Source organism: Podarcis erhardii (genome assembly GCF_964252035.2).
Source record: "Podarcis erhardii genome assembly, chromosome: 3".
In the NCBI taxonomy this organism is placed as follows: domain Eukaryota; kingdom Metazoa; phylum Chordata; class Lepidosauria; order Squamata; family Lacertidae; genus Podarcis; species Podarcis erhardii.
Genome location: NC_138507.1, coordinates 81,393,701 through 81,406,813, shown reverse-complemented (window position 1 = coordinate 81,406,813; position 13,113 = coordinate 81,393,701). Strand labels below are relative to the sequence as shown.

The 13,113-nt window shown below is 40.5% G+C and overlaps 1 protein-coding gene across 10 annotated transcripts in view; it reads left to right on the top strand.

The window, feature by feature from the left end:
- Positions 1–13,113, top strand: part of SMYD3 (SET and MYND domain containing 3) — a gene marked incomplete at its 5' end in the record, with an annotated part of 382,495 nt that overhangs the window by 49,096 nt on the left and 320,286 nt on the right. For all 10 annotated transcript variants that reach the window (XR_014155449.1, XR_014155450.1, XR_014155451.1 and 7 more), the window contains one exon: positions 10,641–10,777. Coding sequence is in view for 6 of the 10 variants with exons in the window: in XM_081857690.1 (XP_081713816.1) it covers positions 10,641–10,777 (137 nt within the window). The remainder of the gene's footprint in view (positions 1–10,640; positions 10,778–13,113) is intronic.

Below are 13,113 nucleotides of genomic sequence, written 5' to 3'. Positions count from 1 at the left end.
CTTAGTTTTCATTTCACCTGATTGCAATTGCTGGGGCTAAAATTTCCTAAAAAATGCATTTTCTTAACATTCATACAACTTATAATGCTTTTGCAAATAGTCCTTAAATTTTTTCCAATCCTCTTCCATTGCTTCTTCTCCCAAGTCTCGGATTCTGCCAGTCATTTCAGCCAGTTCCATATAGTCCATCAACTGCGTCTGCCATTCCTCCAGCGTGGGTAAATCTTGTGTCTTCCAGTACTTTGCGATGAGAATTCTTGCTGCAGTAGTAGCATACATAAAAAAGGTTCTGTCCTTCTTTAACACATTCTGGTCTACAATGCCCAGAAGAAAGGCCTCCGGTTTCTTAGGTAAGGTATATCTAAATACCTTTTTTAGCTCATTGTAAATCATCTCCCAGAAGGCCTTCACTTTCGGACATGTCCACCAGAGGTGAAAGAATGTCCCTTCCGCCTCCTTACACTTCCAACATTTATTATCAGACAGGTGGTATATCTTAGCAAGCTTGACTGGGGTCATGTACCACCGGTATATCATTTTCATAATATTTTCCTTCAAGGCACTACATGCCGTGAATTTCATTCCGGTGTTCCATAACCTTTCCCAGTCCTCAAACATGATGTTGTGCCCCAAGTCCTGTGCCCATTTTATCATGGCGGATTTGACTGTCTCATCCTGTGTATTCCACTTAAGCAGCAAGTTATACATTCTCGAAAGTAATTTGTTTTTTGGTTCTAACAATTCTGTCTCTAGTTTCGATTTTTCCACCTGGAACCCCACCTTTTTGTCCACTTTAAAAACTTCCTGAATTTGGGCATAATGCAACCAATCTCACACCTTGTTTTTTAGTTTTTCCAAGCTCTGCAACTTCCAATTGACTCCAATTTTTTCAATTATTTCGCAATATTTTGGCCAGTAGGCCTCCATGTTAAGTCTCTTACGTGCCTTGGCCTCCACCGGTGAAAGCCACCTCGGGGTCTTACTCTCCAATAAGTCTTTATATTTTGTCCAGACCATAAAAATTGCTCTTCTAACAATATGGTTTTTAAACAATTTGTGAACTTTAACCTTGTCATACCACAAATATGCATGCCACCCAAAAGCATTATCAAACCCTTCCAGATCAAGGACATCAGTGTTCTCCAACAAGATCTAATCTTTCATCCAGCAGAAGGCTGCAGATTCATAATATAACCTCAAGTCTGGCAGGGCAAATCCCCCTCTTTCTTTCGCGTCAGTTAATATTTTAAACTTTATTCGGGGCTTTTTGCCCTGCCAAACAAACTTGGAAATATCCTTCTGCCACTTTCCAAAACATTCCACCTTGTCCACGATCTGTAGGGCCTGGAACAAAAATAACATTTTCGGCAATACATTCATCTTTATAGCTGCTATTCGACCTAACAAGGAAAGTTTCAATCTTGTCCAAACTTCCAAATCTCTTTTAATTTCTGACCAACATTTCTCATAATTATCTTTAAACAAATTCAAATTTTTAGTGGTCAGATACACCCCTAGGTATTTCACTTTTTTAACCACATTTAATTCTGTCTCTTTCAGGAACTCATCTGTTTCTGTAGATGTCAAATTTTTTGCTAAAACCTTAGTCTTTTGCTTATTCAACTTAAATCCCGCCACCCGACCAAAATCAGAAATTAATTCTAAAACTCTTTTAGAACTAGAAACTGGCTCCTGTAATGTTAGTACCAAGTCGTCTGCAAATGCTTTCAGTTTATATTGTTTCACTCCGACCTCAATTCCCTGTACCAACCGGTCCTTTCTGATCATGTTCAATAGCACCTCCAGGACTGAAATAAACAATAGAGGTGATAGGGGGCACCCCTGCCGTGTCCCTTTTTCAATTTTAAACTCCTCTGTCACCACATTACTATCAATTTAGCTTTTTGTTCTGAGTAAATTGCTTCTATTCCATTTTCGAACCCCCGTCCCACTCCCATCCCTTCCAAATTTTTCTTCATAAACATCCAAGAAATGTTATCAAAGGCTTTCTCCGCATCAATAAAAATTAACACCGCTCTAGTATTAAGATTTGTTTGTAAAAGTTCCAAAATGTCAATGATGTTTCTGGTGTTGTCAAACAAATGCCTGCCAGGGAGAAAGCCCGCCTGATCCTTGTGAATCACTCCATTAAGTACTTTTTTAAACCTACTTGCCAGAATATCCGCAAAAATTTTATAATCCACATTTAGGAGTGAGATGGGACGGTAGTTCTTAAGTTGAGTCTTTTCAGTCTCTGATTTAGGTATCAATGTGATGAACGCTTCTTTCCACGTTTCCGGTGCCTTCTTCCCCTCCATGATCTGGTTACAAACCTCCATCAGGGGTTGTATCAAGTAGTTCTTAAGAACCTTATAATATTTGGAGGTAAGTCCATCAGGGCCTGGAGATTTGCCTAGTTGGAGGTTCTGTATGGCACTTTCGATTTCCTGCTGTGAAATTTTACCATTCAGGATTGTTCTCATTTCCTGGGGTATTTTTTGTAATCCATTGGTTTTAACGAATTGGTCCACCTCGAACTCTTTCTGCGGCCCTTGTGCGTAAAGTTCTTTGAAATATCTCTGGAAACACTTTCTAATTTCCTCGGGTTTCTGAACAATTCTCCCTTCAATCTCTAGATTTGTAACTGTATTTAGTTTTTGTCTTTTTTTCAACTGCCATGCTAGCAGTTTCCCACACTTATTTGCTGATTCAAAAGATCTTTGTTTCATTTGTTTAATTTTCCATTCCACTTCTTGGTTTATCAATTTCGAATATTGTGCTTGGAAAAATTTCACTTCTCTCAGCACTTCCTTCGACTTAGGCCTAGATCTTAATTTTTTCTCTCCTTCTCTTATTTTCTCCAGTACCTTCTCCTTCTTTTCATTCCAGAGTCTTTTCTTTATCGTATTTTGTTGTATTAGAAACCCTCTCATGACTGCTTTACTTGCGTCCCAGATTGTTCTTTTTTCCACTGTGGTGTTTAGGTTTATCTCAAAGTAGTCCTTTAGAGTTTTTTGGGCCTTCCTAACAGTCTCCTGATCTCTTAGTAAGGTGTCATTCATTTTCCATCTGAAGGACCCGGCTGTGTTTAATCTCAATTCCACTTTCAGGGCATTATGGTCGGAGCAGGTTCTTGGGCAGATTTCCACTTTTCTAGTCTTGGGTGCCAGTCCTTTAGTTGTCCATATTTGGTCGATTCGTGTCCATGACAGATGAGCTTCAGAAAAGAAAGTTCCTTCTTTTCCTAGGGGGTTCTTAACTCTCCACATGTCAATCAAATCCATATTGTCAGTCATTTCAAAAAAGGTTTTAGGTAGTCTGCCATCTTTCGTTATATTTGCACTTTGCGACTTATCCATATTTACAGACACAACCCCATTCATATCTCCCAACATAATGATGTTGTTGTAGTCTAAATAGTCCAGCAAAGTCTCATGCAACTTCTTAAAAAATTCCGATTTTCCATCATTTGGTGCATAAATTCCTAATATCAAAAATTTTTCTCCTTGTGTTTGAATTTCAATCGCCAAGATTCTCCCTTGTTCATCTTTAAATAAAAATTTCGGTGACAGGCTCTCCTTTGCATAAATCACCACTCCTCTTTTCTTAACTCTATCCGAGGAAATAAATTCCTGACCTAACCTTTTGTTAATTAACACTTTCCTGTGGAGCCTTGTCACATGGGTTTCTTGCAGGCAAATAATGTCCAATTGTTCTTTTTTCAAAATATGAAACACTTTTCTTCTTTTTTCCGGGGAGTTTCCGCCATTTATGTTCCAACTGAGCAGTTGCAGAGACATCCTGGATCAATTCGTAAGTCTTACAATGGGGTATCTTGATTTCCCTCCGATCCCGGTGGTGGTAATGCTGGTCCAGCTCCAGACGGTGTAGATTCCGGTGGTGGTGGTGGCCAAGAAGCTGCTGCTCCTTTTTGGAGATCTTCCCCGTGGTCGTATAGGAACTTCTGCTGGTCCTCTGGTGTTTTAATTCTTACTTTCCTTCCTTTGTAGGTAAATGATAATCCTTGCGGAAACTCCCACCTATAGGGGATTGCGTTGTATCTCAACAATTTTGTCAGTTCTATATATGAGGCTCTAAGGTCCAACAGCTGTTTGGGTATATCTCTGTAAATTTCAGCCTTTTTGCCTTATATCTCCAAAGATTTTTTAAAATGTAGGCCTAGTATCTTGTCTCTTTCTTCTTTTGATCTCAAAATAACCAGACAGTCTCTGGCCTTGTCTTTCTTTACCGATCTACCCAGTCTGAATGCTGTCACAATTTTAAAGTCTTTGTCTTCTTCTATTCCCCAGAATTTGGAAAATAAAAGTGTCAAAAATCCCTCCAAATTACCTACCTCCAATTCTGGGATGGCCCTCAGCCTGAGATTATTTTCCTTATTTTTCAGTTCAACCATTGACAGGTAGGCTTGTTGTTCCCCTACCTGTCTTTGCAGAGGCCTAACTTCCCCCTTAATCTCGTCAACCTTTTTATTCGCTTGCTCTGCTTTTTGATAGGCTTCCTCAGCTAATTTGTGGTTTTCAGCTGTTGCTCCTTGCAAATTCTCAATTGCTTGAGTATGCTGGGAAACCTTTTCAGACAATTTACTAATAGAGGATGTTGCTTGGTCAATTTTTGTTGATTGATTGTCCACCTTTTGATTTAAGATTGCTAATTGCTCCAATATTTGTTTCAAAACTGCTTCAGATCCTCCTGCTGCCATATCTTCTGCAGCAGGCTTTTCGGCTGCCTCCTCCTGTGCTATCAGCACATTTGGGACAGATGATCTACGTTGATGAGTTAAAGTTGTTTGAACAAGTTGCGCAGATTTCTTTTCTTTTTCTTTAGCTTTAGCTGCTCTTGTTTTCCCTGTGCCGCTCATTCCACACCTGCCTCTGTTCAAGGTCAAATTGTCTTTTATTCCATGAGAAAGACAATTCCAGAGTATAAACAATTAAACCTCAGAAAGTCCAAACAAAATGTAGTTCCCAGGCCTCTATATCTCCACAATCCACCAGGGGGAGTATCTCAAAGTTTCAAGGAAGGAAAGAATTTTTCCGCCATTAAAGTTCCTATATTCCCTATGTTAAATCCTTATAGTTCCGAAACAAAAGGAAAGTTCCCAAAGCCTTCTATTTCCTAAAGAAAAGCCACAAGGTAACAAGAGAGGTGACAGCAACAATGTTTAAGTGTTGAAACCTCGGTGCATGTAACAGTTTAAACTCTTGCAACAATAATCCGCAGTTTGACAGTTCTCTTGCACGCTGGCAGTCCGCCGGCTTGGTTGTCCCTTTTAAATCCAAAAGCAAGAGGAAAACGGAAAGAAAGTTCCAAAAGCATATCCCACAGGTTTAAAAATAGTTTCTCCTTTGTCCTTTAACTGAGTCTATAAATGCACAATAGTTCCACTTTTACAATCTCCTTTAAACTCCTCAGCATTCCTCAGAGTCCTTGCTTTGATCTGTTTAGCAAGATCGGGAGACGGACTTCCTGTTACTCGCCTCCCGTTTTCGGCCGAATTTCCAAATTATAAGTTTTGTATCCAAATTTTAGTACCCCTTACTCACGGGTATGTTGCAGCCAATCCGATATTTTCAAGAAGAAAGGTCGGCGCTCATCGGCAGCAGCTGCGCGGCTTTGCGTCCACGGAAAGAGCGATGAACTCACAGTGCCGCTCCCCCTTTCACGTTCCGGAGCCCCTTACGGGGTCCCTTCTGCGCTTCTGGGGGGGCTTTAGGCACCCGCCGAGTCCCACGGCCGCAGGCTCACTCTGCCTGCGGTTTTTCTTAATGGGTCTCCGCTTTGCCGCAGCGGACGACCCTTTTCCGCGGAGCCCCTGTTCACAGCGTAAAGAGGACCGCCATTGCCATTTCGCGTCGCCTCCGGAAGTCCTGGAAACCTTCATTCCTAACCTTTTTACAAAGCAGCCTACAACTTCAGTGCCTCTGGATATTTTGGATCCCTTTTGCATAATACTTCAGGGTGGCTGATCTTTGGAAATTGTGGACCCACTCCATTTAAATGCAGCACTCTTGAGATTCCTTACGCTCAATAGAGCTCTATCCCGCTGGTTAGGAGGAGCAGGAGGTCTGTGGCGTTCTCCCCAATCCACATCCAGCCTTCCCTTCTGATCAGTGCCAGTGCATGAGTAGCTTGCACCAAACAGTGGGAGAGAGCTTAATGGGGATATACAGTGGTACCTCGAGTTAAGTACTTAATTCGTTCCGGAGGTCCATTCTTAACCTGAAACAGCACTTTGGCTAATGGGGCCTCTTGCTGCTGCCTTGCCACCGGAGCACGATTTCTGTTCTCATCCTGAAGCAAAGTTCTTAACCCGAGGTACTATTTCTGGATGAGTGGAGTCTGTAACCTGAAGTATCTGTAACCTGAAGCGTATGTAACCCAGGACTTCCGGGTTGGCGCCTCCGGCAATGGAAGAATTCCTCTGATCGGGAGGAATTCGCTCCGTGGAAATTAGGGTCTGGCCGCCACGGCGAAGGTGGAGACCCACTAAAATCACAGGCGGGAGAAGCCTGTGAACGTGGGATTCGGCTGGCACCTTTTGCCCTCCCCTACTCGCGGGGAGACCCGGTTTCAGGGATCCGGAGCAACGTGGGATGAGCGGCGCGGTGCTTCGAATTGATTGCTTTTTTCATGGAGTGAAGCCGCATTGCTGTAGCCGGAGAGCGCTGACTTTTTCCTGTAGACAATTTGATTCTATACAACTATACAATTCTATACAATTGGATTCTTAAACGTCTTAATTTGGCACCGAAACGGGGAGGCTCTAAACAGGAAGTCCGCCTTCCCCTTTTGTAAATAGATTGAAGCAAAGAGCTTGTAAGCTAAAGTCTTGGAAAGTCCTCTGTAAAGGATTAAACTTCCATCGGCTAAAACCATTAAACCCCCCTTGGAAGCAGGAGAAAAGGGGGGAAATTTTGGATCGCGTAAGCCTGCAGGAGAGAGGGAAGAAAGTCAAATTACCACCGCTCTGAACCTGGAAACGGGCTGCTAGCAAGACCGACGTTTTGGGAAAGTTCATTGTTGTTGACAGCTAGTTAAATAAGAGAAATACATTGTTTCCATTGTGTCCTTCTGCGTTTAAAAAGCAGTAAAAGTAACTGAAAATTGAAACAAATTTTATTGCTTGAACTGTGTCTAAAAGGATTGATACAAACAGAAATTGTTTCCCTCTAGAGGGAGCCTTTGAAGCTGTTATAGGAGTTGATCTGGGGGGATTTCCAGCTGCAAGATAAAAAATTGTGAGAACCAGGGATTGACCTTGGATTGTTTAAGAATGTCGACAGAAGAAGCCTTAGTGACTGCATTTTGTAAGTGATTCATTGGAACAGCTCCACAAGAAGATGGACGTGATGACTATTAAAATTTACAATTTGGGTCAAAAAGTGACTAATTTTGGACAAAAAGTGAATATCTATACAGTGGTGCCTCGCAAGACGAAATTAATCCGTTCCGTGAGGCTCTTCGTATAGCGGTTTTTTCGTCTTGCGAAGCAAGCCCGTTGACAGCTTAGCGGATTAGCGCTATTAGCGGTTTAGCGGCTTTTAGCGGATCAGCTGATAAGCGGCTTAGGGCTTAGGAAAAGGGGGGGGGAAGGGAAAAACCCCCGCAGGAACTCGCAAGACATTTCGTCTTGCGAAGCAAGCCCATAGGGAAATTCGTTTTGCGAAGTGCCTCCAAAACGGAAAACCCTTTCGTCTAGCGGGTTTTCCGTCTTGCGAGGCGTTCGTCTTGCGGGGCACCACTGTACAGAAACTATTTAGGAATTGACACAGGAATCTATTTTGATATGGCAATGTGGAGAACGCGAGGGAGAAAGTTGTTGTTGCTGAACCTAAAGTAATACAAGTGGAGAGGGAGAGAGCCCCAGTTTTACAGAGGCAATTTGATGATTATAAGTTGTTGCCTTCTATGAGTGAATTCAGAGAAAGTCAGATTTTGAGGATTGGAGCCCTGCTTGGACTGGAGAAGGAAAGTTGGATAGATCCCCTCATGCAGGGATTTACTGACCTTTGGGACCTGGGCCTGGGTCAGGAGGAGATTGGAGTTGTGGGGACCTTTAGATTTGGAGGAATTTTGAAACGCATCCTGAAATATCTTTTGGATTTTAGTTTTAACTACGGAGATTTGGCTGACCTGTCGAGAAGGAATAAAAACATTGCTAGGTCGGAGCTTCCACAAGATCTGCTCTTCAGCATCAAAGGAAGGAAATTAAGAACAAGATCAGCAGAAGACAAAGTAAAGTGCATGTATAAATATGAAGAAGACATGCAGAAGGGACTTGGAAAAGAGTTAAGAGCCTCGGACAGAAGATCACCAGGTTGATGGACTATATGGAATTGATGGAAATGACTGGCAGAATCCGAGACCAGGGAGAAGAGACGGTGGAAGAAGACTGGAAAAAGTTTAAAGTTTATTTATAGAAATATTGTAAAATTAATGAGTGTTAGAAAAATGTTGGAATGAAATTATATGGCTTTAGTAGAAATGTTATAAGGAGTTAAGCATAAATAAGTATTATAGTATTAATGGAAAATAAGGTTAAAATAAGTCAAGATAATTATAAGACAGAAAATAGAGAAAGATGGAAAGGAATTGCTGAAACAATTAATAGAATTGGAATACAAAAAGGGAGGTGAGAGGAGGTCGAGGAAACAAGGGAATGAAGGATAAGACATTGAAATGGTATGATGTATGTTTTTAAACTGTTTTTGTTCTGTTTTGTTTAGTTTAATGTGTTAATGTTGCGTTGTGTATATTGTAATGTATTGTTTTTTCTTTTTCTTTTTCTTCTTTTTTTTCTTTTCTTTTTCTTCTTTTTTTTTGTAAGGTTTAAAAGTAATAAATATTATTTTTTTTAAAATGAAGCGTATGTAACCCGAGGTACCACTGTACAAGGCGCAAACATAATATGTGCAGGATCATGCACATTGTTAATTTTTCTGTGTCATTAGATCTGGAAGCAATTCTGGAGCTCTGTTATTAGTTAGTATAACTGTACATAAGTAAATTAGTTGGTCCTTGCCCATGGCTGGTCACCCCCGTAGTGTTTTAAATGGTGGACATAATTTTGCACCTTTCTTCATAAGATTTGAGAGGCGCTACAGTTTACTTTTTTATTAACTGTGAGTGGTAAAGAAGCTGAAGAAAAAAACATATTCTTATACCTTAAATGACAAAGATTTCTTTCAGTAGTAAGGTAAAGAATTCTTTTCACTAGACGTTTATGCTTGATTGCCAAGTGGTTTCCTACACACTTTAAACCCTGTGTGCCTTTTCTGACTTTAAAAGCATCCTTGGACTAATGTACAATTACTGTAATATCTAGTTTGGCTCAAAGACACTTGGTTTCTTGTTTCTTGTTTCCAGATTCGGTACCACAGGAATCATAACATGTAAATAATTGATCGGATCAGCTTTCATTTACCCCCTGGCCTAATAACTCGGTTTCCAATAAAATGTGGACCACTATGAATAAACTATGCATGGATATTATTTTTTATTTGGACCATGTCAGTTAAGATGTGGTTAGAAGGTTGCAGATTCTTTTAAATCATTTCCTGCTACAGGGATTCAGTTTGCAAAGTGGGGATTTTTTATGGGGTTGGGTCAAGAGAGAAGCCTGCTAAAGGGGCTAGTAGAAGTTGGATTCCTGCCCTGACTTCCCTGGCAGCCAATCTAGGGTTGGGGGGTCATTCCTCAATACAGTGGGCTTGGGGATGTGGAGGGGGGGAGGGGAGAACACCCCCAAATTGGGCAGATAAATTTTCCTAGTGGGGCTCCTGCTCATTGAAGGTGTCTCTGTCTGATTTTTTGAAACCCCCGCTTTCACATCAGCCCCCTGCATCACAGTGACCTCCTAACCATCAGTGAAAGGTTTTTGGCTGATGGGTGAAAAGGTTCCTAAAGGGAAGAGTGGACTTCCACTATTTCCATCATTTGGGCTTTTCTCTGGATACAGCCCATGGTTTCTCTGTTAATACTCGCCATATTACCTGTCATATTTAGAGATAAACATCCAATACATTCTTATTACATTAACGTGCATTTTTATAGTCTTTGAATTCCAGCCTTCCATAATTTTATTAAGCTCTTCTAAGGTGTTATCCCCATTGTGTATTATAAACAGGTAGTTTTAAATAGTATTTTCTGAGGACTGATTTGAAGAATGAAATCAACCCAAGTCCTCTTCTTCTGCTTCTGGGTGACACAAAACAGACAATCCAGCCACCTGCTTTGCTATTTTACAAATCTTCGGACATCTTTTAGTTCCAAGCTTTTGAGCTATCATTCACACAACATTTGCAGAGTTTAGCAACAACTACCTGATGGTGAGAGGTAGCAATCAACAAATAAAATGGTACATGCCTCACATTTTGTATCTTTGGGGTTGGAAATATATAGACCACAGTTTCCCAAACTTGGGTCTTGAGCTGTTTTTGGACTATAATTCCCATCATTCCTGGTCCTGCTAGCTAGGGATGATGGGAGTTGTAGTCCAAAAACAGCTTGAGACCTGATTTTGGGAAACCCTGATCTAGAGTGCAAATCTGCCATTGGGCAGACACGAAGATTGGTGGAAGTTTCTGTTCACCCCTTGCTTTATGTTGCCTCCTCTAAAGATTTTGACAAGTTAAGTGAAGAAATGAAAGATGGTCTTGGGCACCTTGCAAGGACTCTGCAGTTGTATCTGAAAGTGGAGATCCAAGAAGCTTCTCAGCTGCCACCTGCTCTAGATATTCTTCAGACCTTCGCAAAAGTAAGTGTTAAAACTGGATTCCTGGCAGTTCTATCATTTCCCACGTCCTTAATTTTTGTGCTTCATGCAAAACCATAATATATTGCCATATGTCAGCGTGAACAGTAAATGTTATGTTCCACTTTGGTAATTAAACAAATTCTGTGCCTGGGAGCAGTATCATTTACTTTATATATATATATAATTGAATTCTTTGTTTTTAATTTAAGCAGCAAAGAATGGGCATATTAAAAATGAGAACGATGATAGCATAAAATGCTGATATTGAAAAATGACTTGGAACGATTAGAGACAAATTCTATCCACCATAAGGTGTTGCTTTCTGGAAAAATGATCTTATGGTTTACGCTTTGCATTTTTCTTTTGAAATCTGTATATTTCTGCCAAATAAAATCTGTTTGGCAGATACATTTATATTTTGTGTTTTTTGTCATGTTGATATATGATGATGTGTTCCACAATATATCGGTGAATTCCAGAATTAGCTACGTCTGGCCATTTCCCCCCTTGATAAACCATCTGACACTTATATTTATTATAGGCAAACACTACTATCCTTGCTGTTGCCCACTTTTGGTCTTAGTTGAAGAGATGGCTTCCTAGAATAGTTTGGGGATCTTTTTTATAGCCATTCATTTTTCGTTCTTCGGGCCGACTGCGCTGCAGAAGTTTCCTGGTGTGGTTGGCCTCTTAAAGCATTACTGATTAGCCTTTTTGAATAGCCCTTCTTTGGCGGGAAATTTCCTGAGATCTGGCCCGTGGGGAATTTCCCACAGCTCTTGGGAAGTCCATGTGGCCAGGCAGCAGAAACTGAAGCAGGAGCACAAGGGTCCACAACCGTAGCCCCCCTGGGGAGTGATGAGCAGCTATTTCAGAGTATCTATTTATATCTGGTTACTGGATATACGGTAATCAAATCAAAATTGACAGTATGCTCTAAAATGGGCAATTGGTTAATCTTTTAATGAGTTTTTTAAAGAGTAACTTTTACTAACAAATTCTCAGACTACTGCTAATTTTATAATTCTCATTATTTTGCAACAACGGATAAGTTGAAATAAGTAGGAACACTGCCATCTAATTTATTAGATTTTTTTCAGTGTTTTAAGAAAATTCTAACTATTTCAGTGATGGTTCAGAGTTTAGTAACACTGCTATTACATATTCCTGGCTTCTTGTTTTTTCAGTCTATATATTGCAGTGTTTATTTGAGAGTGTAAAGTAGATACGTATTATTTAATCCCGAAATATTAATGTCCTGGGATTTAGTAGTTACATAATCATAATAAAACTGATGGAATGAGGTGTGAGTCATATTTCATCCACAAAAGTTGTGGGAGGAATTCAACATTCAGCTATGTTCCATGTACCATCAGTGCAAGCATTTCAGCTTGTCAGATGAAACAGTCTCTCCCCACCCCCCCGTCATTATAGCAGGAGATATATATGTGGAAGAAGGGCCTATGTATTTCAGGGGCATTGTTTTGTGGGGTGCAGTGTATGGGTGAAACATTATGCCCAAGTATATCACTTTATTATTCCCCATTGGAATGAATGAGAAAATGTAAAGAGGTGTGTTCCTTTAGAGTTTGGCTTAAACTGCTCCTAGTGACAAATGGTCAGTTTTCCCCTCCAACCCCACTCCAAATATTTCCTACCTTACAGATTACTCTATACTTTAGAACTCAGTGGGATCCACTGAGAACTGTGCTAACTATTTGCATAGCCCCACCCTCAATTCAATTTCTGGGTGTAAAAGAAAGATGGAAACAGCTTTTATATATACAGTGGTACCTTGGTTCTTGAACTTAATCTGTTCTGGGAGTCTGTTCGACTCCCGAAACCATTCGAAAACCAAGGCACAGCTTCTGATTGGCTGCAGGAGCTTCCTGCACTCAAGCGGAAGCCGCATCGGACGTTTGGCTTCCGAAAAGTGTTTGCAAACTGGAACACTTACTTCCGGGTTTGCAGCGTTCGGGAGCCGATTTGTTTTGCAACTGAGCCGTTTGGGAATCAAGGTTTGACTCTAATTTGATGTGTCTAGGTTGTCACTTGTTGAACTGCATCTGTTGTGTTTTAACTATTTTCCAGGTTATTTTCTTGCTATTTAAACACTGAGTTGATATAATTTTATTAAGCATAATATGCTGATTTGTGTGTAGCTATGGAAGTCAACCTTAATGAATTTCATTTTTCCACTTTGCCGAAAAACTATGCAATGAAGATAGTCTTTTCAAAAGAAGTGTGCAGTGTGTAGGACATCAAGCAGGTCTTACTATACTTCGCAAAATTACTTTTAATCAATTTTCTGCCATTTTTTTTCATTTATGTGTCCA